General features: G+C 43.4%; 1 protein-coding gene across 2 annotated transcripts in view; it reads right to left on the reverse strand.

The window, feature by feature from the left end:
- Positions 1-71: 71 nt before the first annotated feature.
- The window catches only part of Glis3 (GLIS family zinc finger 3), a 426677-nt gene continuing 403065 nt past the window's right edge, over positions 72-23683 (reverse strand). For both annotated transcript variants that reach the window (XM_031390036.1, XM_031390037.1), the window contains 3 exons: positions 20584-20759; positions 1665-1847; positions 72-917 (listed from right to left, as the gene is read on the reverse strand). In XM_031390036.1, coding sequence (XP_031245896.1) covers positions 781-917; positions 1665-1847; positions 20584-20759 — 496 coding nt within the window. In that variant the 3' untranslated portion in view covers positions 72-780. The remainder of the gene's footprint in view (positions 918-1664; positions 1848-20583; positions 20760-23683) is intronic.

Here is a 23683-nt window from a genome sequence, read left to right on the forward strand (position 1 = left end):
GAGAGAGAGAGAGTGTGTGTGTGTGTGTGTGTTAACTATTCTTTTTCCCTCAGATAACCTTTACTAAATTGCAAAACTAGGCCAGCAAGAGTTACAGCTGTGGTAAAATACATGTACCTGGGGCTGATTAAAATGGTAATGACTTCTATCAAAAGAATAAACCTTTAAATATTTTTCCTTTAAAAGTAGATGTAAATAGCAAGTCTTTACAGTTCAAAAACAAAGAAGGTTATGGAATATAAAACCTTATTTTGCCATTGGAGAAGCAACTGAGTAGCAATGTAGCAACTAGTTAGCATGGGCTATGTAAGACAAATGGTAAAGCCAGAGTTTGAGGGAGTCCAAGGCATACCACGCTTTGGACATGGATCTGTGCATCACTCAGCCACAGGAGAAAACATGGGCAAGGTAGCACATTTTGCTTCTGGTACCTAGGCTGTCTTCTCTGAGGGTCCTTAGCAAGGGTCATCCCATTCTTGTGCATATTCATTGTTGTCTTTTGAGAAGTGACAGCCTGGAGGTAACAGGTATCCTTAAAGTGAGACTCTAAATTCCCTTTGAAAAGAAATGCCTGCTGGTCACCTGGCCCAGCACACTGAGGGAAGATGGAAGGGGTGCAAACATTTCTGAAAAGCCGGGTCTGACCATCCACTCCTGACTTCCACAGTCCTGGCCGACCCTACTGGCTCCATGGATTTGTTGACGTTCTTCACACGGCTTGTGAGAGCATGAAAATAAGAGGTGATGAGTTACTCAAAGGTCCCAAACGTGCAGGAGCTTTCAGCCTTCGGTATACACAGAGGAGAGCTGGCTAGGACAGCGGTCCACAGCGCTAAGCTGCAAGAACGTGGGATCTTCTGGGCCACTTCGAAGAGATTCCCCAAAGAGGCTTGAGGAAGTTGAAGGCAAATCGTACACTGGAAGAGAAAGGATGCAGGCAGTCAGTTCTGGCACTCTGCAGCCTCAGAGGCTGGCCAGGGCATCCATGCCACTTACAAGATGCTGGAGGGAGCAAAGGAGGAAGGAACTGTGGCTTGGGCCTTCCAAGTGTGTCCTTGTGGAACAGAATGGGAGGAGAGACTGCTTGCGTGGAGTGGGGTCAAGGGTATGCCTTAACACAAAATATTCCCTTCCCAAAAATAAAAGTGTTTTAGGGAGGAATGAAGGTGACCTGAGAAAGGGGACAACAGCAGGGTCATGGGAGAGAATGGGATTCACAGACAGTAACGGAAGGAAAGACTATCCCCCAAAGAAGGAAACAAAGAAGGCAAAGGAGGGACATGTGGGATCAGGAGAGCGAGCTGACACCAGGGTCAGGGTAAATAGGTAGGGAAGAAACTTAGGAAGTCATGTGAGACTCGGTGCTGTGCCAGGGAAGGAATTGAGGGTTGATGAGACTGCACACCGTTCAGATAGTGTAACAAGAAAGTGGCCCAACTTATCACCTGGGTTAGCAAGGCCAAATGGCAATGAGAAGAAGGCATACTGGGAGGAACTGTCGCAGCCCAGGGCAGGAACGCTGCCTGCTGTGCGGGCTGAGAGTCAGGGAGTGAGGCAAAGATGGGAAGGAAGCATCTCAGTTCAAGTCGATTCCCTGCGGTCCCCGCTGGACACAGGCAAAGCAGCCGCTGTCTCATCTCACTGGCTAGGCCACAGACACTCACCTGTGATGCCTGAGTGTGTGGAGAAGGCTCGGTGGAAAACATCAAAACCGGCTTGACCCATGGAGGTGGGAACCAGGCAGTCCTCAAAGGAAGGTACCATACTGCAGGAGCTGCTGGGTGGCACAGTTCTTTGGGAATCAGGATAATGCGGGGGGCAGAATGTCTGCAGCTGGCCATAAAATCCTGAAAATATAGACATGGTAGTGAGCTATTCCAGGGCAGAAACCATTCCTACCTCAGGGAGAACGCCACCGAGTCTGACAAGTTGTCAAAATGCCCTTGCATCCATACATAGAAATCTTTTATCCAGGTGTGTGTTCCAATGAGCTGCATTCAAGGCCTGCTGGCTTCTGACCATTTTTGGAAGAAATGTTCTCATTTTAGCCCCACTCCACTAGGATGCACATGCACCTTAACTTCCTCTATCTTGCATTGCAGTCCATCCACACGTTTAAACAAAGCCCCATAGAATGCCCTCAGTCATCCCACCATAATTACAAACAAACCTAACATAGACCTAGCTATCCATCTCTCCGACACTTGCCAATCTCCTCATGGGTTTCAATTGGCTCATAGTCTGCCACATTACTTTCCCACTATTACTATTGCTGCTCCTTGCAGGAAAAGGGGGAAACTGGAAGGGAATAAATGATATGATAAAGACATGAGGAGAGACATCTCAGTCCTTGAAAATCCCACCAACCTTGTCATAATTGCGCTCCATCTCTGCCCTTCGCCCCTGCCCTTAGTCAATGGTGTTTTTCTTGCATTCCCACGTGCTCCTTTTCTATGATTCTCTACATCCTCCCTGATTCCTTACCATCTCCCTTTCTCTCTTTGCCTCATGACAGCATGTATCAACGGATTATCTCTTGAGCATGTGATATGCTTTAAACAATGTAATAATGCGATCTCCACTCCACTGACAGGGAACTGAGGCGCTGCGGCTTTCTGAAGCTGCTTAGCTTTGCGTGTTTCCTCAGCTGTAAAGTGTGAATGCCACTGTCTGCACGGGGCTATTGTGCACACTGACTGAATCACTGGATAAGGAAGCTCATTTGTGATGTTTTAAAGAGCCACAGAAATGTCAGTCATTCTTGATATTATGATTCTGTTTTTAATGAGGAAGACGAGGAGATTGGTAGAGGAAATGCCTTATGGTTCCTTCTGGAGACACTAGCTGACAGAGAACATGGAACCAGTTCACATGACTTTGGAAGCCTGGTGTCTTCCACCATTAGCAGTATCTTTTCATAAGGCTAGAAAGCTTCAGTGGAGACCCTCTCACTGGGGAAAGGTGGTGCTCTCTGGTTCTTCTTAGCCTACTCCCAACCACGGGAATTTGGTGCATGCACCCTGGTATAGATACACTCTTCTCTGCTCATCTCGAACCTTAAATACCTAGCAAATGCTTGGCTTGCCTTAGCCAGCTCTGTAGTTGCTGCAAAGATCACTAAAAATGTGCTCAATGACTGCCCATTAAGACACAGACGCCATCCATCCTCTAGGAGCTTATGGTATAAGACAGAGACCAAATGCAGATTTACACTCAGGGCACACTCCCACTAGAGCACAGCCTTTTATAAGTGTATATATAGAATCCAAAGAAAATAATAACGCAAGATTTGAGGAAATGAAACTCATCCTCACAGCTTAGACTCAGACTATGCCTACAGACATTCCACATCTAAGCAGAGAGGAACACAGGCAGTGACCTCTGTTTTTGACTCCCAGTGGCTTTTGCATGCTTTAAATAAACAAGCTAGGCAGAGACCCGAACAGATCATTCTCAAACTGACTGAAGTGAAGGACGTCAACCTTTAAGCTTACCAGGAAACAGACATTAAAATAACAGTAACATTTCATATTCTATATATTCTCCTGGCAAAGACTTCTCCTTGGGACTGAAGGGTGACTAGGGAAGAAGGCACTCTGCTTAATTCTGTAGATGCTGGGAAAGGTAGATTGCATTTTCCAGATCCTCAGGCAAGTGCCACCTGACTATCTCCAACTAGAAGTAAGTACGCCCATGGGTTTAATCTCTTAGACCGAGAAGGAATCCTGAAAGACTTTGCTGAAGTACATTTTGCCAAGACGGTCATCAACGATGACAACACCAGAGGCCAAATGTCCAAGCATCAGAGAATGGCAGAGCACAGAACTGCACTACCCTGGTAGCAGAACTGAGCAGCTCTTGGGACAGCGCTCACCAGGCACCCTAACAATACCGCCCAACGTCTCCTTTTGAAAAGGCAAGAAACAAAACTGAGTGCGTTATGAAAGATCTGCTTGTGAACGTCTAAGCACAGACTAGAGACAGCAAAGCAATCTTTGGTTGTCTTTTTTGTTCTACTTATGCCCAGATATGAGTAGTGGTGAAAAACTGCCTGGATTCAAATCCTCACAGTAACAGATACCAACTGTACAATCTTGTTCTATGTGTCTTACCTTGTAAAATAGTGTTAATGGTAGTGATGGTATCACACTGAGTCATTACAAAAGTTACAGAAGTTAACACTTATATAGCATGTAATTATGCTAACACTTTAATAATGTAATTGTATATGTATTTGCAAATTAGATAAAATTATAAGTGAAATCACTTTGCCATGGAAATATAGTTCTCAAGCATAAGATAAATTTGGTTTATGGAGAGTTAAATTTTCAAAAAGGCAAGGTATCCTTCAACAAACAAATGTAAGAATGGATGGAGCCATAGGCAGTAAATGCTAGTATGGAATTAAGACTGAATCATTGTAATTTTAAAAGCATATCACACACTGAAGAAAGTGGAACATTATGGGCTCCTTGGTTCCCAGACACTGCATGAACTAAGGTGTAGCATGACTCCTTTGTTCCCCTCAGTGGGACTCTGGACAACAAGTCTAAGAGGTCTGAAAGAACCAGAAATTGGATCTGTCATTTGGATCACCCCTTTGACAGATCTTGACTCTTGGGTCCCTCTAGTCGGGCACATGAAAAAGCACCGTGGATACATCAAGAAGAAATAATTACCATGGTCTATTGGAATATAGTGTCTCCTTACTGAGCACAACAGACATTTGCTCTCTATAGCCCATGCCAGCTCTGTTCAAATTTGTCACCCATAAATCCCCTTGTATCACTCCTTAGTGTAACATTACCCTTCCAGGAAGAGAAGGCATTTGTCACTGAGCTCCCACGGCTCTTGAACAGGAACATCAATCACTCAGGTGCAGTGACAGAGACACTCACTGGCCTTTACGAAAACTAATTCACTCTTTTTCCTATCTCCCTTCCTGTTTCTGAGAGAGAGCAGAAATGTCATGTGCTTCAATCTGTATTCTGGTATTGTGATGTGTATAAGTTTAAAAGGTTTGTGATACAAAAAATATACCCAGTGATAATTCCACATAGGATTCTGGGCTTTATCTCCCACTTGGGACCTAAGGAAGGGGGCAGCAAAGAAGACAATGACTCCTTCCTGGGGACCGTGATTAATTTGAGACCCTATCAAACCCCAGGATGTCCCTACAAGCACATTTAACTACTCTATAGTTAACCCAGGAAAGGAGGTGCCCCTTCATTAACGGTGCTGCACTCCCATCAGGTAGCCAGACCAGAAACGTTAAACACACTGCTGTGGGTGGTTGTGGTCAGCCAACTCGAAGAGTTATAACAAGATCTCTTCCCAGGGCTACTTCCATAAAACTAACAAGATTAAAAAAAAATTCCATTAGGATCACAAATACAAACTAAGGGATAGCCTAACTCATTTTTACTGAATGCTTCCTGTATTCCAGTGGATGGGTTTCAAAGAGCAAATTTGGAAAGAACCCGACTTCTCAGACCCAAAGCAAAATGAGGTGAGGTGTTAACACATTTTGTGAGTGTACCACCTAAGAGTGATGGCAAGGTCAGCCAATCTGTCAGTCAGTCAGTCAGTGATGCTAACCAAGTGCTGGGTCAGGTACTGATGGAGAGACCGAAGAAACAGAAGATAGTAGCTGTCCTTGAGGACTGCAAATGGAGTTGGAGCAGAGACACAAACCAACATAAGCTGACAAAAAACACTCGTACCTCAGGTACTGACAAACACCACCCCTCCATTTTACAAGTCATTTCACTTCCATGAATGGGAAGGGCAGATGTAGAAGTCACCTTCTTTTACCTAAATTGAAACTTCTGAAAGGTCAAGGAGGCTCCTCCCTCATCCTAGTCTCAACTTTGGCAAGTTTATTTTCTTTTTTCATTATAGAAAGATTTGGGGCTAATTATAACAACAATGTAGGCTTGTCTAAACAATGAATTAAAGAATGATCTTTATTTACATAGTTGACAAGTGGCCAGATATATGCCTTCATAACACTGAATTACACACACACACACACACACACACACACACACACACACACGAGTGAGTTAGAGGTATGGGGTATATATATGTATGTGTATATATATGAAAGCATCATAATGAAATTGGTTAATTTGCAAGATGGCTAAAATTAATATATGTTTGTATATACATATATATATTTACTGTGTCCTATTTTATTGCCTTTGCATTTCTTTATGCATCACTACCATCTGTTCCTAAGAGCCTTTTTCCATACTTTGTCGCATGGAGGAAGAGATTTCTAGGGCAGTGCTGCCCAGCAGGACCCATGGGGATGGTAGTGTTTGTCTGCACTGTCCAACATAGTAGTTACATGCGGGTATCAAGCATTTGAATTGGAGCAGGCCAACTTCTACTGAGTTTAATTAATTCACATTTAAACAGTCACACATGGGTCACAGTACTCTACAAGGCAGGGTAACTCTAGATCAATCCAGATTCCCAAGCTTAACCAGCAGTGTTTCAGCAATGTTCCCAATTAAATTCTTAGAAAGAAAGAAAGAAAGAAAGAAAGAAAGAAAGAAAGAAAGAAAGAAAGAAAGGAAGAAAGGAAGGAAGGAAGGAAGGAAGGAAGGAAGGAAGGAAGGAAGACAACCCACAGAGTCATCTAAGGATTGAAATAAAAACCAGATAAATTATTTTAGTCTCTTGGCCTTCGAGATAGTAAGCATATTAGACTGTTGCATCTAGTTGTTTCTTAAACATTTCTCACTTCAGTCTTGTGGGAAGGAACCAAAGCATAAATACATAAGTATACAATAGTCACTCCCCTCACTCTACTCAGAGTGCTCAGCCTTTCTGTTAGAGAGCTTTCCATTCTGGAAAGCAACAGCAGGAGAGGGTGACCTGTGTGACATCATCTGGGTATGGTATACTCATACCATGCACACGGGAGTGGGAACACCACAGGAAGGTGTCCAGTCTTTGAACCATGTAATGGTGAAGTAGCTACAGAGAAGGATTCACCTAGCTGCGCACATGTGTGGACAGTCACACATGAAGGTTGTACCTGGCAAAGGTACCAAGTCATGTCATACACTGTATTGTTTACAGACAGATTGCCTAAACAAAGGTCTTATTCTCCCTGATTGTGATGCCAGGAACAGCCAGGAATGGTGCTGGCTAGTTCAGACAAATGTTCCTACTTACAACGAGAGAAGAGAATGGTCATATACCTCAAGTTTATAACAGAAATGAAGGGGTGAACGAGACATCGTTCTCTTATCTGTACTGTACCCAATTGGAAGAACGAACAGCTAAACATAATGTTCTGACACGGTCCCTTCGTGTGACCTTGCCCAGGTCTAAGTAGGAGGCCTTGCTCAGCTCTACTGAGGCTCAGTCCCAGTGAAGAGACAGACCCTCCTGCCAACACTGCCGAGCAACCCGAAGAAAGGCTCAGCGATGGCAATGCCTTGCTTGATGAAGCCCCTAGGCTTTTGGTACTTTTTTCCTAGCCAAGGAAAGAAGAATCTATATCTGTGATTTTTAGGACCTGCTGTTGATTGACTGATTGACTGTAGACTGTAATTTTGAGGATTACTTTAGGAAGAGCAGAATTTTTGTCCTTAGTCCTATGATCATTGCATACATAGGATTGTAGATGAGCTCAAGTGATGGGGGAGTCCTTTCAGAGTCCCACAGATAGGCGTACACTGAGGAAATATACGCCTCAGTTCTCCTTAGCACTTGGGATTTTTTGTCCAGTGTCTCCAATGGCTCTCTGTAGATTGCCCTGAGAAGTATTCAAATGTCTCCCATCACCCAAGTCCCAGGAAAGGAAAGGGGTTTACCTGAGAACCACCTTTATTTTTCACAAAATTTTGCTGTCAATCTAAAACTGCCTCGAGAAACAATCTCAAAAAAAAATGATAAATCTCTATTATTAGCTCTACTTCACACTTTTCTCCAAACAAAACAAAAGAAAACCACCATGTTCCATGAAAACAAGTATTTCACCCAATTTGTCACTGTTCACAGAACTATTCTATAGCAACTGCTGTATAGTAGTTGCTCAATAAACATTGTGTGTCAGGACATCTGAGTTAGTCTGACCATGGGGCAATGGATGGAGCTTTACCAGCGTCCTTTTTTTTTCTCCTAAAATCATTCCACTTCACAGACACTTGGCAGCCCTGACCTCTGCACATGAGGAAGCATCACCTTCGTGGTTACCTTAACTACGGTGCAGTCTTCAGTTTCACTAAGCCCTGGGCTACAGAGTCAGAACCGGGGAGGGTTTGCAGTACCCAGATGCTGAGCACGGGAAAGACAAGGGCCACTGAAAGTAAAGGAGCTCTGCTTGAACAGTCCTCTATGCCCTCTGGAGATGAGGAGCATCCTTGGGCCCAGTGTCCTTGGTGGTCCTACTCAAGTTAAAGCTCATGGTCACTAATAGCAGGTTGGGAAACTCCACCTGCATAAAAGGTAAAAGCACATTCTAGCTACTTTTCTATTTCTGTGATAAACAGCATAAACAAAAAGCAACATGGAGAGGAAAGGGATTATTTTACCTTCTCTCAGATAACAGTTCAACACTTAGGAAGGCGGGGCTGGAACTCCAGGCAGGGCATGAAGCAGAGACCACACAGGACCACTGTTTACTAGCCTGCTTACTCTGGCTTGCTTGGCTGTCTTCCTTTATATAATCTAGGGCCACTGACCCAGGGATCACACCACTCACAGTGGACTGGGCCCTCCTCCATCAATTAGCAATCAATGAAGAAAATGCACCATGGGTCATTCCGAGGCAGGGAATTCCTCTTTCCAGGTGTCTCAAGTTTGTGTCAGGTTGGTAATAACTAGCGCGGGTCATCTCGGGACATACAAGTTTTGATGGAAAACAAGAGAAAGGGATGAGAGGACAAGATGATAGGCAGACAGGCGGGCAGGCAGGCAGACAGACAGACAGAGTGTCCACATCACTATGATTCTTTTAAGAAACAGGACCTTCTTCCTTTGAATACCTTAACATTACAGAGGCCAATGAGAAGAGGGCATTACTAATAGGCAAGCAGGCCATGAAACACCATCAGTTTATAGTTTGGAGGCAATGCATTACTATACTGACTCCATGCACTCCTGTTTTGTCAGAGAGCAGCCTGGAGGACCACACATTCACTCTGTCAGATACCTTAATGCCAAGACACCCTAAAGACCCCTTTGCATATAGCCACCTGGTGCTGCTTCTCTGGAACTTGGTAGCTGTGAGACACACGACAATAGAAGATGGCCTAAGACTTTATAACTGGTATCTGGTTCATTTGATACCATGAGGATAAAATAGGAAACTCTTCCAACTATACTAGTATTTCCAAATAGCCAGACATTTGGAATTATTTATTAGTCTAGACTTACCTTAATGCAAATCAGCAACTGAAATAAACCAGGCATTATATTAACTGTCTACTAAGCCCAGTGCTCTCTCAATGGCAGTTCCTACTTACAGAAATTTCAAAAGAATAGTTTTCTTAGTGCTATACCATCCACTTGGAAAACTGCTCGAAAGAAGCCAAGGCTCTAGTATTTGTTGGTTCAGAGCCAAGCATCGACCTAGGGGTTTTACACACAGAATCTCCATACTGATCAGTGTTTCAGACAAGTTATACTGTCCCCAGCTTGCTGAGAAAGAAACAGCCGCACTAGAGTAATTCATGCCAACCTTCAGAGTCACCAAGTTTCAGAACCAAGATTCTAATCTTGGCCTGTTTGCTGATGTAGTTCATGAAAAATGCTGGCACCCCAGCACAGACCACATCTGCCCATGGTTGCCAGGCTCCTTCTCCTAAGGCCCATAAGCACTGTCGACTTAGTGGTACACAGACCTTCAGCAGTACAAGGAGAAGGATGGCAAAGAATTATGGTTTAATTAGTTTGTTTCTCTCTTTCCACAAAGGCCATTCTGACTTTCTATAGCACTTAGCCCATGCTGTATGCATGGAACCTCTCAGGTCAGAAATGGGGGAAGGATGGAAACTGTCAGCCACAGAAGAACCCTTCTGTCTTGGATTGGGGCAGGGGAGTACGGTCAGGGGACCCCTGCAGAGAGGCTGGAGCATCTCAAAATGGATACCCTAAGCACTAGCTCCACCTAGGCACAATTCATGTGCTCCCGGGCTCTAAGGAAGAGCCAGGGAAGCAGGGCTGCTGGATAAAGGCCTGGAAACCAGTGCTTAACAAGAGGTATCTTATACATCATCTGGAAAGCTCTAAGACCAGCATGAAATGATATTTTCAAAACATTTAAGATCACAATAATCTCAAGGGCCTGCATTCCATTTGAAATGGAAAGAGAGAGTTCTTCAGGGGGCATCTTCTCTCCTTGAGCCAGAGCATGTTTACTGCTGAACCTTGTGGCCGACAGTGGCCTTGAATTGCAGGACCGGTAGGCATCAGTCAGAGGATTTGCCTGGCTCCTTCCTCTAGTGCCTTTTACGAGTCAGTTTTGGCCATGGTGAAAGTGTGGGACCTTATGAGAATGAGGCAGTCTTCTTCCTACTGCCATCTCTACAATCATCCTGTGACTTAGACTCCTATTGTCCAGCTGTAAACACAGCTCTGAGTTACACCTGCTCTGCTAACTAGCTGACTTCTTATTTCTCTGAATCCCAATCTGTGGTTATAAAATCTCCAGAACTCCAATCAAAGAGCCAGGTGAATCTTGGCTCAGGGTAAAGGGCACAGAAAACTCTCTCTGTGGGTCTGAGGTAAGCGAGTGGCAGCCCTTCTGAAACCTCACAAATGTCCCTGGATCCCAGGGTCCTTCTCATCTTCTTCCACTGGCCACCAGAGAATTTGACTCTGTGTACTCTCAAAACCCACGGACACTGACTGCCAGTGCACATGACCCAACCAGACATCTGCCATCCCTGATTCACCTTTTGCCCTGAGCCAACATCTCCCCACTGCCACTTTGGGGAGTCAACTCTGATGAGTGCATCTAGTTGACAGAGACCTTCCTCTCTTACTTAATCCCATCCCACTGCACATCACATTTTTTTTATATTTAAGTTTACAATATGCATCTTGAAATGTGTAATGCCCCACGGGAAACAAAAAAATTACATCATTCTTTGGGCAGGAAACTTTCTCTGACTACTGAACTCAAAGTCTGTTTAAATTGTCAAGGAACACAATTATTAAGTAATATAATATAATATGATATAATATAATAATATACAATAGATACCCCTTATATAAGTACAAACTCAAAAGCTATGGACGTTTGTGCTTTCCTCCCTCCCAATAATATAGGTTCAGTAGTTAGAATCAGACCTGCTACAGAACAGGAAATAACTATGTGAACATGATGAGTGAGCAAGACCATGGCAGTTGCCTTTGGGGAAAATACTGATGCTAAGAAGGAACTGAGATGAAGGATTAGGAATCAGGATCCTTGCACATGGTAGTATGCAAGTTTGAGGGAATATAGTAAGTTCCCTTACTATCAAGGACTTTTCCTTAAGTAGGGGAAGATCAACTAATGTGATAAAACATACTATGGGATTTGGTCTAGTTTTATTCCTGTTGTTGTGATCAAACATTCTGACAAAATCAACTTGGGGTGGCAAGTTATGCTTCTAGGTCACAGTTTATCACTGAGAGGAGTCAAAAAAAGACCCTGAAGGTGGGCAGTGTTTGCTGGCTCCCACAATACTCCACTCCCGGCGAACAAACTCACAGTCAGGAAGTACAGCAGAAACCATGGGGCTTCTTTCTCGCTGGCTCACTTGCAGGCTTATATAAAGCTAGTGTTCATACATAGCCCAAGGTTACCTGCCTAGGAGCTGTGCCAGCCAGTGTGAGCCTGGCTCTCCTACAGTAATCTACAATGGAGATAATATCCCATAGACATGCTCATAGGAAATCTTATTTGGATAATCCTCTGAGGCTCCCTTCCCAGGTGACTGTCAGCTGTGTCAAGGTGACAGTTAAAGCTAAGCGGGTCGGGCTCTATCCAGCAAACCTGGGCATTCTGCTGCTCTGAATCACTGTTTGAGACTGGATGCCAGACAGACCATTAAACCTGAAGACAGACAGAAAAGTGGGTAGGAGAACTGAGGGTTAACAGTATACATGATTGTGATGAAGAATGGTTTCTATGCAGTTAATGGCAACCTGACAATGATGTCTGTAAGAGTAAGATTTAAGCATACACATTAATATAAATGTAGGTATTCCTTCACACTCTTGCTGAGAAACTGCTGTGTCAGGCCTGATCTACAGATGCAAAGGACCTTGGGTAATTATGGGATGGATTTAGAACTCCCGAGTCATGTTGCCATGATGATGAGACACGTGACAACTTGCTTTGGGATGTGGGATATGAGGTTAGGCTTGGTGAAGAAACGCAGAAAGGGAGGGGCTGGTGGTTACACTCAAATGAGCTAGAAGACATGGCTCAGTGTCTCCACGTCATCAGAATTGTAATTTCTGAGGTACAGTTCCTGAAGCCTTGCAAAAGAATGAAATAGAGGGCTTAGTCAGAACAATTTGGTTAGATTAGAGAAGAAGAATTCCTGCAATCCAAAAGACCCACCAATTGTAAGAAAACCAACAAGAAATTCTACAGTGACTGGGATGGTTTTGTAACACAGTGCTGAGCAGAAATGAGCCAAATTGGGTTGGGGTGGGGCTGCCCATGCCACTTACAGGCTAAAGCACTTGCTCTTCTATTTTATCAGCTCAGTGACCTCACTACCAGTAACATGGATTCCCAATGCGTGTGTTCTCACTTGTCAACTGTAAGTGATCTCTAGCCATAGCTCTTCACATTTTGTTCTAAACTATGTATCACACATACAAAAGAAAATTTCAGCTAAAGTCCAAATAGCACAGATTGTCATTAGCAGATCCATCCTTGTGGAGTTTAGCAGAGCCCTTAGAATAGAGTTGAGGGAAAATATTTCTTTTCTTCTTATTCAAAATTCTATTCACGAGAGACCAGATTTCATGAGTTCCAAGTACAAGAAAGGATATTTCCTTCTGAAAACCTGTTATTACTTCCTCCAGATAATGAAAAACCACTTTATCTAGAACATTTACCGCAGGCACTTTTAAATTTTGTGATGAGTACGTCACAATAGCCAATGAAATGGAAAAAAAATTCTAGACATTTCCTTCTCTTCAATAAACTTTTGAGATTCTTGAAACTCAATTTCCAATTATACACACATACACACACACACACACACACACACACACACACAGTGCTTCACTGCAAATGGTACAGCTTGACTGACAGGGGAATGAGCAGGCAGGCAGCTGAAACAGCATAGGAGCCCAAGTCACCGTTTCTGCCATCGATTCCCTATTATTAAAACTTCCCTTAGTGATCAGCAATGACATGAAAAGATGTTCAGTCATGCTGCTAAGTAAAGGGAAAATTAAAGCAGGTTACCTAGCTTTGCTGTCCAGACTGACAACCACTTAAATAACATCACTCAGTGAGCAACAGGACTGCCACGTCTGCTGGTTAAGATGCCAACCTGGGAGAGCCTTAGGAAGCCATCTGTGCCAACACCCATCTACCTCCTGCGTGTAGACACAGTAGCCCAGAAAGTTTTCTCCAGAAACGTTTCCTGAGAAAGTCTGTAAGGAGATAGTATACTGCTGTGAACACACAAGCGTGTATGTACATAAATTAAAGGAACAGGCAAAAAAAGCAGATCTAAAAGGCCTGATAAGAGAACAAGTTGGCACACAGAATATGTTGGACAATCGTAAGGTTGACTGTTGAAGCACAAGTTTGCCGAGATTATCCCCTCCAATCCGAGAGGCCTTCTCCTCACCTTCTCTTCCTACTCATTCATATTTATTAAAAAAATTGGTTAAGCATTTCCCTATGAAAAGAACCATGGGAAGATATGCTATCTCCCTTACCTAAACTTGGGATTTAGTGACTTAGTCACTTTAGTATTCTTACTGATCAAACCCAGTATGTTAATCTGCTAGGTTTACTCTACGTGGTCAGGTTGTGCTCATACATACTTCTGTGTGCCAATGCTTCAGGTTGTCATGTCACAGATGAAGGCTCCTTCCCATTCAGCAGCATTTCTGACTCAAGATGACCACCTTCCATACTTCTCCCGCCCCCAAATCTGTGATGTTGAAATGCCGACTGAGCCCACACATACACACCTAAATTTAAGGTTTTGCTTTTGTAGAGTTAGCACGTTGTCAGAATTTATCAAGTACGACTTATGTAAAACTCTGCTTGGGGTAACTGTATAGTAATTAAGTGTATAAGAGTAATTAAGGATTTCTGTGACTCTAATTATCAATCCTTAGTACTCTACAGGCCTTAAGAATACAAGAGCTGATACTGAAAAAGACTCCAGATTATGGCCGCTGGTAACATCAGAATAGCATTAAGGGGACTCACTAGCTCATTTCTTCTGTAGATATGTCATGAGTTTCTCAGTGATGTTGATGACACTTGATTTCTAATCGTTTATGTGTGTCTTGTGGCATTTCAGAGTTGTGACATGCTCACACTCAACTTAAGCAATCCAGTTTCTAGACTTGATTCTTTTGCACCCTCACATCTGTAGTTGTGACTTTCCCATGGAGGAGGAGTACGTTTCTTTGTCTTTTAAAAATGCCTTGAAAGTTAACCTTTAAGGGTTGAACATTCTAAATCCCCAGCAATGACATCGGTCATGGCAATAACGCAAAGAACCCTTCCCTGGAAAGGGCCACTGTGCAGTTGTGGTCAGCAGTCAGCCAAGGAAGAAGGGATGCACTGAACTCCTACCTGCCACATCATTCTCATTTACACAGAGTGTGATTTCCAGAGCTGGAAAGACATGTTGGTTAGAACAATCCATTCACAATGTGTTTTGTTCTCTTAGGCCTGCCCATAGCTGGAGATCCTTTGTTCCCCACGCACTCAATCTGAACTGGGTTGACAAGCTTACAGCTTCATACTGAGAGAGGAGAATTCAACCGTTGTCTGGACACTGTCTGGCTGGCTTCTTTGGGGGCCCCACAGACAGGGCATATTTTAAATTATGAAAAAGACAGCTCATAAACCCCAGGGGCTGTGACCAAAAGAGAAGGCCCCTACTTCCCACTGCTACTGCATTGGCATCAAATAGCCTCATGGTGCTTTGCTAATGAAACCAAATAACTGGACCATGGATGATGGGATGCTGGCAACTGGAAACTCCAATGGAGTGAAAGATAAGAGCGAGCAGCTGAAGCCTGAGAGGAGCCCAAGAGGTTGGAGGAGATGGGCAAGAATCTGGGGTGAGCCCTTCAAATAGAGACTGGTTTCCAAGAGGCACAATAAATGTATCTGTGTGCCAGCTAGGCAGAACTGTCCATTTTACAGATTAGAAAAGCATTAGAGAATGTGAAGCAGATTCCCACTGTGTGTGTGTGCGTGTGCGTCCAAAACTCAGCTCGGGCTACATTTGTTCTCTGTCTTCTTCTCTTCCTGAAGCTAGCATAAGATCATCGACATTCCTGAGGAGACCAGGACAATGGGGGAGTCTCCTTTCAAGGTGACCAAGTAGAAGATGGTACAAGAGGGCCTGTTGGCTCAACTATGCTATCCCTTTACCCAGCATGCTCTTGCATAGGCTATTTTGTCATATAAAAAACGGTGAACTTGTGCCCAGCTGTTGCTGCTATACCACTATAAATAAACTCTGGAAGCTCATACTCTGTACAAATGCTTATGTGAAACAGCTAGGTCTTCATGAAACCAGTTCTGACCAGCACACTCAAAACCAAGAACCAGTGGTAACACATCATACAAAATGGAGTTGGGTGGTCAAGCTCAGAGTGATTGTACGTTTCTGAGTGGTTACCAAAAATCCACAAAACATAGGCAGAGCGCATAGCTCATTTGGTAAAATATTTGCAATAAAAGCAGGAGGATCCAAATGTGGATTCCTGGTATCTACAGTTAAAGAAAAATATAGGTGCTCCTGTGCACATCTGTATCCACATGTGTTGTGGGATATAGAAGCAGTTGGATCCCCAGAAATGATTAGCTGGCTAGATTAGCCTATTGTGAGCTCTGAGTCTTGTGAGACTCCATCTCAAAGGATTTTCACACTAGTGAAAGGTAATCCTCTAGCTTCTCTGTGCACATGTACCCATAAACATATATACACATACCCATAGGAACACAGCCACATAAATACATGCATATACCACAAGTGCCTAGGTGTGCACTTGTCTTGAGCAGGAACCCCCTGGGCTTGTGTTCATTTCTAATTTTTTTTTCTTTTTGTGATTCCACCCTTCTCTCTTCAGAACACTTGTGAACACACACAATTCCACACGAGTTCTCTATCATGCCTCCAATTTCCCAGCTGCGTCAGAGAGATGAGAACTCCCTCCCAGTCACTCTTTGAGGGGTGCACACAGTGCCGTCTCGTTCTGAGAGTGAGGAGCTTCAGTGTTCTGCCTTTCTTTCCCCACGCTCTACACAGGGTGACTGTGCTGAGTGGGACACACTGTTCTTTTCTGAGCCCACCTGGTTCTCCTGAACTCTCTTCTCTACTTTGGGCTTAACCTGTGCAGCCAGCAGGATGCTAGCTCCCAATCTATCCATGCTCCACCCTGACATTTATGTCCTTTCTTGTGCCCTCCTCAGGAGAGCATGGCATTCCCCCACACCTGCCCTGTGACCTATTCATCTTCAAACTCCTTTTCAGGTATGATCTCTATAAATCCTTTGATAACATTTTCCCTATAATGCATCTCATTCCCTTTCCCCCTTCCAACCCCTGTAGTATAGCAGCCATTAAATGGCATTCTCGTTGCCTAGTACTTAGAGAGTAACCAACAAACACCCGATGAACTGGACTTGGCCTCTCTGTGATGCGTCCAGAAGCAGGAAGACTGTGAAAATGCTCTTCTAGGAATTCCCATGGCATTTGAACAAGGAGCAGTGAATAGGGTATTTGAAAAGAAATTATCCATTAGCACCATAACAAAATGTACAAATATCAACTCACAGGCAACTAATCCAGGCAAAATTCTGAAGCTTGCCTGGGCAAGAGAATTCGCCCAACAAGAGAAAAGAACAGGCTTACAGGATTGGAAAGAGTGTCCTTATGTTGACATCTAAAGGAAAAGCTCAAATGTCCTGAGAAGTTGCCTTAGAGATATCTCCCAAACAGAGACTGCAAAATTCTATCAACAGTCAAACATTAAGAAGAAAGGACACCTTATCCTCTTTATGAATAAAGGCAATCTGAATGGATAGACTGGATGCTCAATCAATAAAACCCTGGTGAGGAAACATGAAAAGATGTTGGTGTTAATCCTTACAAGGTGTATCCTTTACCTCTAATAAAAGCACAAGTTCAGCACATAATGTCTAAGTTCAGCACCAATTAGTGGATGACTGACAAGATTCAGAGACCTCCTTTTGCTTCTTCATCAGCAAGACCAAAGCCCTCCTGAATTCTGACCTTCCAATTTTCACATAACACTAGAGTTCCACTGCATCCCCCAAGGAGAGCCGCAAGCTCCTGTTTCTTTTGGTGTGCCTTTGATCTGGAAGGACACCGATTATGACTTCAGTTTGGAAATGTGGCCCTCTAGCTATGTCCACGGAGCTTGCCAAAGTGGTGATGCCCAGACGTTTCATATTCTTACATGTCTCAGCTCCCATTTGTACAGATGCAGGAATGACCATCGCTCCCTGACCTCTACACCTGCTGCAGGTCCAACAGAGGAGGTGGGCTCATGATGCTCTTTAAAGCCATGAATAAAGGCACAAAGACTCACTGTGGCCACTGGGTTAGAAACTCTGACACAGTTTATCATTTTAATAAAGGGATGTTTTAATAGAAGATGAGGTTTGTGTCAGTGGGATACCATGTAACTCCATCCAGGAAATGTGAAACAAAAACCAGGATAACGTCAGCTCATAAATACACCCAGAGAAGAAGGTTACTCTCCCCTTAAAAACAACATAGACATTTTGTCCTTATCTAAGGACTGGTAGGTAAGAAATGCTTGCATTTAAAACTTTCAAGGATTTTTTTTTTCTCTCAGAAACATGTTCAGAGAAGGAATAGGCTTCATTGAGGCCCTAACCCTCCACAGGTGGCTAAAACATGGCCAATTTCTTTGAAATCTCATCGCAGTAGCTACTTGGCCATCTTCCTGGGGCAAGTTATGATTTCTCATTTTCTCTATATCCTGAACCTAATTTATGGCTGATATTATCTGTTTCTCACTGGCTATAGTTCTTAACAATTAAAGTAGAAGTATCCTTTTTAAAGGACCAACATTTTCAAGCTGAAAATATACTCATTATTGCCCTTTCAAAGGAGAAATGTAGAGAAAGGGTATTTTGAGAAGGTGACATGGAGGATGCTCTCTGAGTCCTCTTGGTTATTATGTATCTACTGAAGGAGAAGGTGCCAATTATTTATCCAGTAAATACTTGCTTAATGCCTACTTTGCATCAAGTACTGTGCTTAGCCTGGGGCTAGAAACATGATCCTTGTTCTCACAGCCTAAAAAAGAAAAGAGAAGGAAGCAAGGAAGTAAGGCCCACGCCCTGGGCCTGCTGTTCTTCTTAGCCACTTGGTACAGTGATGAGAGGCCAGAGACGTCCACATCAGAGCTGTGAACACGGGTGTAAAACCCTGTACATGCACACAGAGCTCAGAGTCCACAGGATTCCCATACAAACTGGCCTCCTTCATAACCCTCATGGAAAGTTCTGTTACAAAAGAGGATTCAGGGAGGCAAGTGTTATAAGCCCAATTAAAAGCAGTCAGCATTTTTTTCTAAGTCTCTTTCTGGTTAGTTTTCTATATGCAGGTTAAGTTGTAATGTTTTCAAGAATTTTTTAAAAAATTCCCATAGCTATAAGCAAAGCAGGATATACCACATTTGACTGGATGTATGACATGGCCGACTGTGAATTGGTTCAGTAGTCTATATGGCACCAGGAGATCGGTCTCACTACAGGGTGTCAATGACTAAGAAATATGCCCAGGTTTCAGCCACATTAAAATCCAGACATTAAAACAGTGTTTCATGGAGGTGGCCTACTCTGACTACCCTGACTTGTAGAGAGCCATGGCCATGCTGCCAGATATCCCTCCCAGAGGGGAGCTAGTAGCTTCCCAGAACACAGCCTTGGGTCTGCCTTTACCAGAGAAGCTGTGTGACTGCCCAGGAAGAGGACTCCTTTTCCCATTTTTATAGACCCTACCCTGTGCACCTGTACCAGGCACTTAATAAACCATTTCGTGATATAATAGATGTTCAAGAAGATGTCTGTAAGAGGAAGGTAGAAACTACCACTGAACTGAAAAGTCTGAGCTTTGCTGGGAAACAGTGGACGAGTAGGGAATGGGAGAGACAAACAGCTCCGGCCCAGAGCCAGTGACCCTGGCTTCTCGTTGTCCACCCTTGCTATAGATGAGCACTATCATTTTCTTGTCTTCTCCCTGCTGCTCAGGACTCAGCTTTGAACCTCTTGATCAAGTTTCGTACAATACTGTTAGAGTCTACTATTTAGAGACCATATTCACACTCAGAATAAACACTGTTTTGGGACGCAATCCATTAATTCCAATTGATAACCCATATAAATATATGGTACCAATGAGAGGAGGGAGACGACTCATTTCTAGAATCATCTGGAGTGTCAATGTACAGTATCATTTCTGCTTACATAGAATTCTGACAACAGGAGACAAAAATGTTTGGCGGTTAGAGTCAGTATGGCTTGGCATTTCAGTTTCCTGTGGAAGTCCACTAGGGTTATGTGCGTGAACTGGCAAAAGGAGTTTGATTAAAGAAAAGAAAACGAGGCAGACGCAGTCCTCAAGTATGATCCTTGCTGAACACAAGACTGACACAGAATGTAAGCCACTACATTCTCTTTTCCTTCTAGTCTTTTCTTCCTGCATGAATAGGTACAGTCAGTATGAGACATGAAGAAATGTGTTGAGTTCCCTAAGAGATATGACTACAGGTCAGATAACTCTGGCCTCAGAAGCAAGTTTGTAATAATAAAGATGATATGTTTTACTCAAGTGATCTAATAGATGGAGAGAATAAAGGAAAGTTCTAGCAAAGGAACATAGATGGGACACATGAAGAGCAGGGGAGGCTAGGGGAGGTGTCACACAGGGGAACCAGGGAAGGCCAGGGGAGGTGTCACACAGGGGAACCAGGGAAGGCTTTGATTTGGCTTATGGGAAGGAGCCAGCTGACATGGACTGTGATATTCCTGGGGCTTCCTTCTGCACAGTCTCCTGTTCATTCAGGAGCAGGATGCCATTGCTTGAGGTGTCACAGTACTGGGAACACCAATGACTACTTTGGACTGGCAACTATAGCAGGAAAGTTCTAGCAAAGGAACATAGATGGGACACATGAAGTTCAGGGGAGGCCAGGGTCAGGTCATCTGAGGAAAATACTACAGGATTTCATCATAAGTCTATTGTAAAAACTGAACATCTGAGACCCACATCTGGTCCCTAGAATACTGGACTGAAGGCAACAGCAAAACACTGCCTTTCAAAACTCCAAGGGCCACCAGGTCCTGCTTACCATGGACATGGATACCATTTGACTGGAAAGAAGAGTTGGTTTCTGGCTGGTAGGGCTTCAGGATCGAGCCTGGTGGCTGCTGGGTGTGGGGAGCCTGTGCTCTCTGCAGCAGTGACGCAGGAGCTGGAACTCTTCCCGGGCTGATGTGGTGAGGAGATGGAGTCAGAGGTGCAAACCTGGGAAAACGATTACAACAGGCAGCATGACCAACTCTTCAAAGCCTTCTAAGTCCCTGTTCTGGCCCTACACAAGTATGACAATATGCTCTTTCAAAAACCCTTCATAACCCTCCTCTCTCCATCCAACCACTGAGTGCTTCTCTGACACACGGAGGGAAGAAAAGACACCAACAAAGAAAACCTTAGTCACAGTTTGGGTTTGTCAAGCTTCTTAAACTGCATTTCAAATCCTCTGGGTTTTGTGAAATTCAAAGCACATCTTTTGCCAGGCCCTTTGCCTGCTAATTTTAAAACCCGTTCACATTTTAGGGGAAATTCGATTCATATGTTTCTGAGTCATTTACACTTAGCTCATAAACATTTTGTTTTGTAAGGCACATCTGAGGTCCAAGAAGTGTTATGGGTTCTTATTATGACCCCCTCTAACCAGAGTCTCCTTAAACAATACATTCTCTCTTGCCAAGAATAAAATAACTTAAACCTCAAAGGTCAAATGTGCCTTGAAACGCAGAACCTGAGAGGTTGGCTTGGGTTCTGTGCTGGGCAAAGAGCATTCCTGATGGTGTAGAGAGAATGCACTGTGGCATTTTTGTAGTAATGTGTAACAATCCCAAGATTGTTGGGTCTTTTGGTTTTGTTGAATGCAACGCCTTGCATATGCTAGGCAAGCACTCCACCATTGAGCGCTATCCCCAGCGGCAGCCTCAGAGTACTGGTTTCTGAAAGGAGATATACTGGTATTTAAACAAGGAGAAATCACCAAGGAACCTTGGACAACTATATATTTATCTTCTTGTTGTGAGGGAAGTCTGGCAGGTTCTGAGTCACGAGATTTAGAATGGTATTTACTGTCTAACAATGGCGAAGGACTGTAGACTTTCGAGAATAGCCTTGCATTTGGGGATGTCCATATGGAAATGAACAGGATGCTTCACTTGTTGCTTCAGGAGGGACAGTGATACTCATGACAGAGAAAGAAGCGAGGGTTTTTCAATGCCATGAGATTAAGCATCAAAGTAATTCTGGATCAAAGCATACTAGCAATGAAACATGGAACCTCTCCAAAGTTCATCAACAAGAAAACACTTAGTTCCTGTTTATACTGTGCAGAAGAAAAGCTTCACTTTGAACTAGCAATACAGGTCATCAGTGGACCTAACTTATTTTATAGGAACAATTGACTCCACACAAGGCTGGGCTCTTGTGTAAGGACACAGCTGAGAAAAGGGGAAGGTGCATTAGACACGTCTATGAAGTTACTTCTAAAGGTCCTGAAGCAATGTGCCTCATAGAGCAGAGCTTCAACATCTATGGAAAGGGAGTGAGAGACGATGGGAGAAAACACCACGTTCACTTTGCATTTCACTTGGGAAGTATAGTAAGACTATCTAAGCAGGTTGCACAGGATCTAAGAGGAAGACAGGGGACTCAAAGGAAAGAGGTCGGAGTATCTTAGCAAACCAGATGTGACCGGATGCCTGTCAACCGGTCACTTTGGTTTGTATTCTATGGAAGGAGGGCAGCAGCTGCATGTCCTGTGCTGGTAAATATGCACTTTTCTAAGCACATCCTCTTAATTGGGATTATCCTGAAAGGCAATGCTGAGTGGTCCTGAGAGAAAACATAGCAAACAAATCCTGGCACTTCCCTGAGAACATCTAGTAAAACACATAAGCCAGGATTCCCCATATGGAGGCTATTTTCTGGGGAACATGTCCTTATTGTGTCTCCAAAGTTGCTCTGAGCTTGTAGGAGAGGAATGAGAAATTATGAAATCATAGAGTTTGGAGAGATGGAGTCCACACTAGCACCCAACCTAGAAGGCCCTGTTCTTATGGTTCTGGAGAACCTGGAGGTTGGAGGGAGAAGGGGTTTGAATTGCAAGGTGACCTATGTCATTATCCCACAAGCATACTGATATTTCATCTTTGGGAGACAAAGTAATTAAGACGTTCTCTTGTTTCACTTTGAAAACAGAAGACACAACAAGCTGGTGGGTCTTCTGGTCTTTTCTTCTGTACTTCTGCCATCTTCTGTACATCTAGGACTGAAGGAACAAAGATATGGGGGGGACAGGCAAGCTGGGACTACTTGGGGACCCTGGTACAATCTGAGGACATGACATACCCCAAACAACATGATAAATCTGACTCACATGAGCCGGATTAGTAAAGAGTAGAAACAGTGACAGACAAAAAGTATAACAAGAGTCCAAGGTTCTTTCTTCAGAGTGAAGTCCTCCTGCTTTTGTCATTTGCACTGGGGTGGTCAACATTAATTATGATCGCTAACTAGGAAATGGAGACAACACAGGTCCAAGAGTATAACTTATTAAAATATTTTGTCATTTATAACATAGATTATATTACTCTAAATGTAGATTCCACTTGTTCCTTGGTAAGTCAGAGGTGTCCTCTGTATTCTTCATGTAGATGAGATTACACAGCATGGAGGTAGCATGTTTGAAGACAAAGATCTCATCTCCCATAAAATATTAATAACAATTTAAAAACAAATTCTTCTAAGTGCCGGGCAGTGGTGGCACATGCCTTTAATCCCAGAACTTGGGAGGCAGAGGCAGGTGGATTTCTGAGTTCGAGGCCAGCCTGGTCTACAGAGTGAGTTCCAGGACAGCCAGGGCTACACAGAGAAACCCTGTCTCGAAAAAACAACAACAACAAAACCCAAAAAACAAAAAACAAAAAAATCCAAATTCTTCTAAGTGAAATAAACCTTCATAAAGTAGTCATTGTTTTAAAAGGAATCCCTACAGAAGTTTTAACTTTTGCATCTACACAGAAATTACTTTTGATGAGAAGTGATCATATTTGTCAGATAAGTGCCAAGAATATGGAAACAAGTAAGAATCAATAGCTTAAAATCCCAGCACAAGAAATCTCTTTATAAACAGGAGTGATTTT

The sequence above is a fragment of the Mastomys coucha genome, unplaced genomic scaffold (assembly GCF_008632895.1).
Source record: "Mastomys coucha isolate ucsf_1 unplaced genomic scaffold, UCSF_Mcou_1 pScaffold21, whole genome shotgun sequence".
In the NCBI taxonomy this organism is placed as follows: Eukaryota; Metazoa; Chordata; class Mammalia; order Rodentia; family Muridae; genus Mastomys; species Mastomys coucha.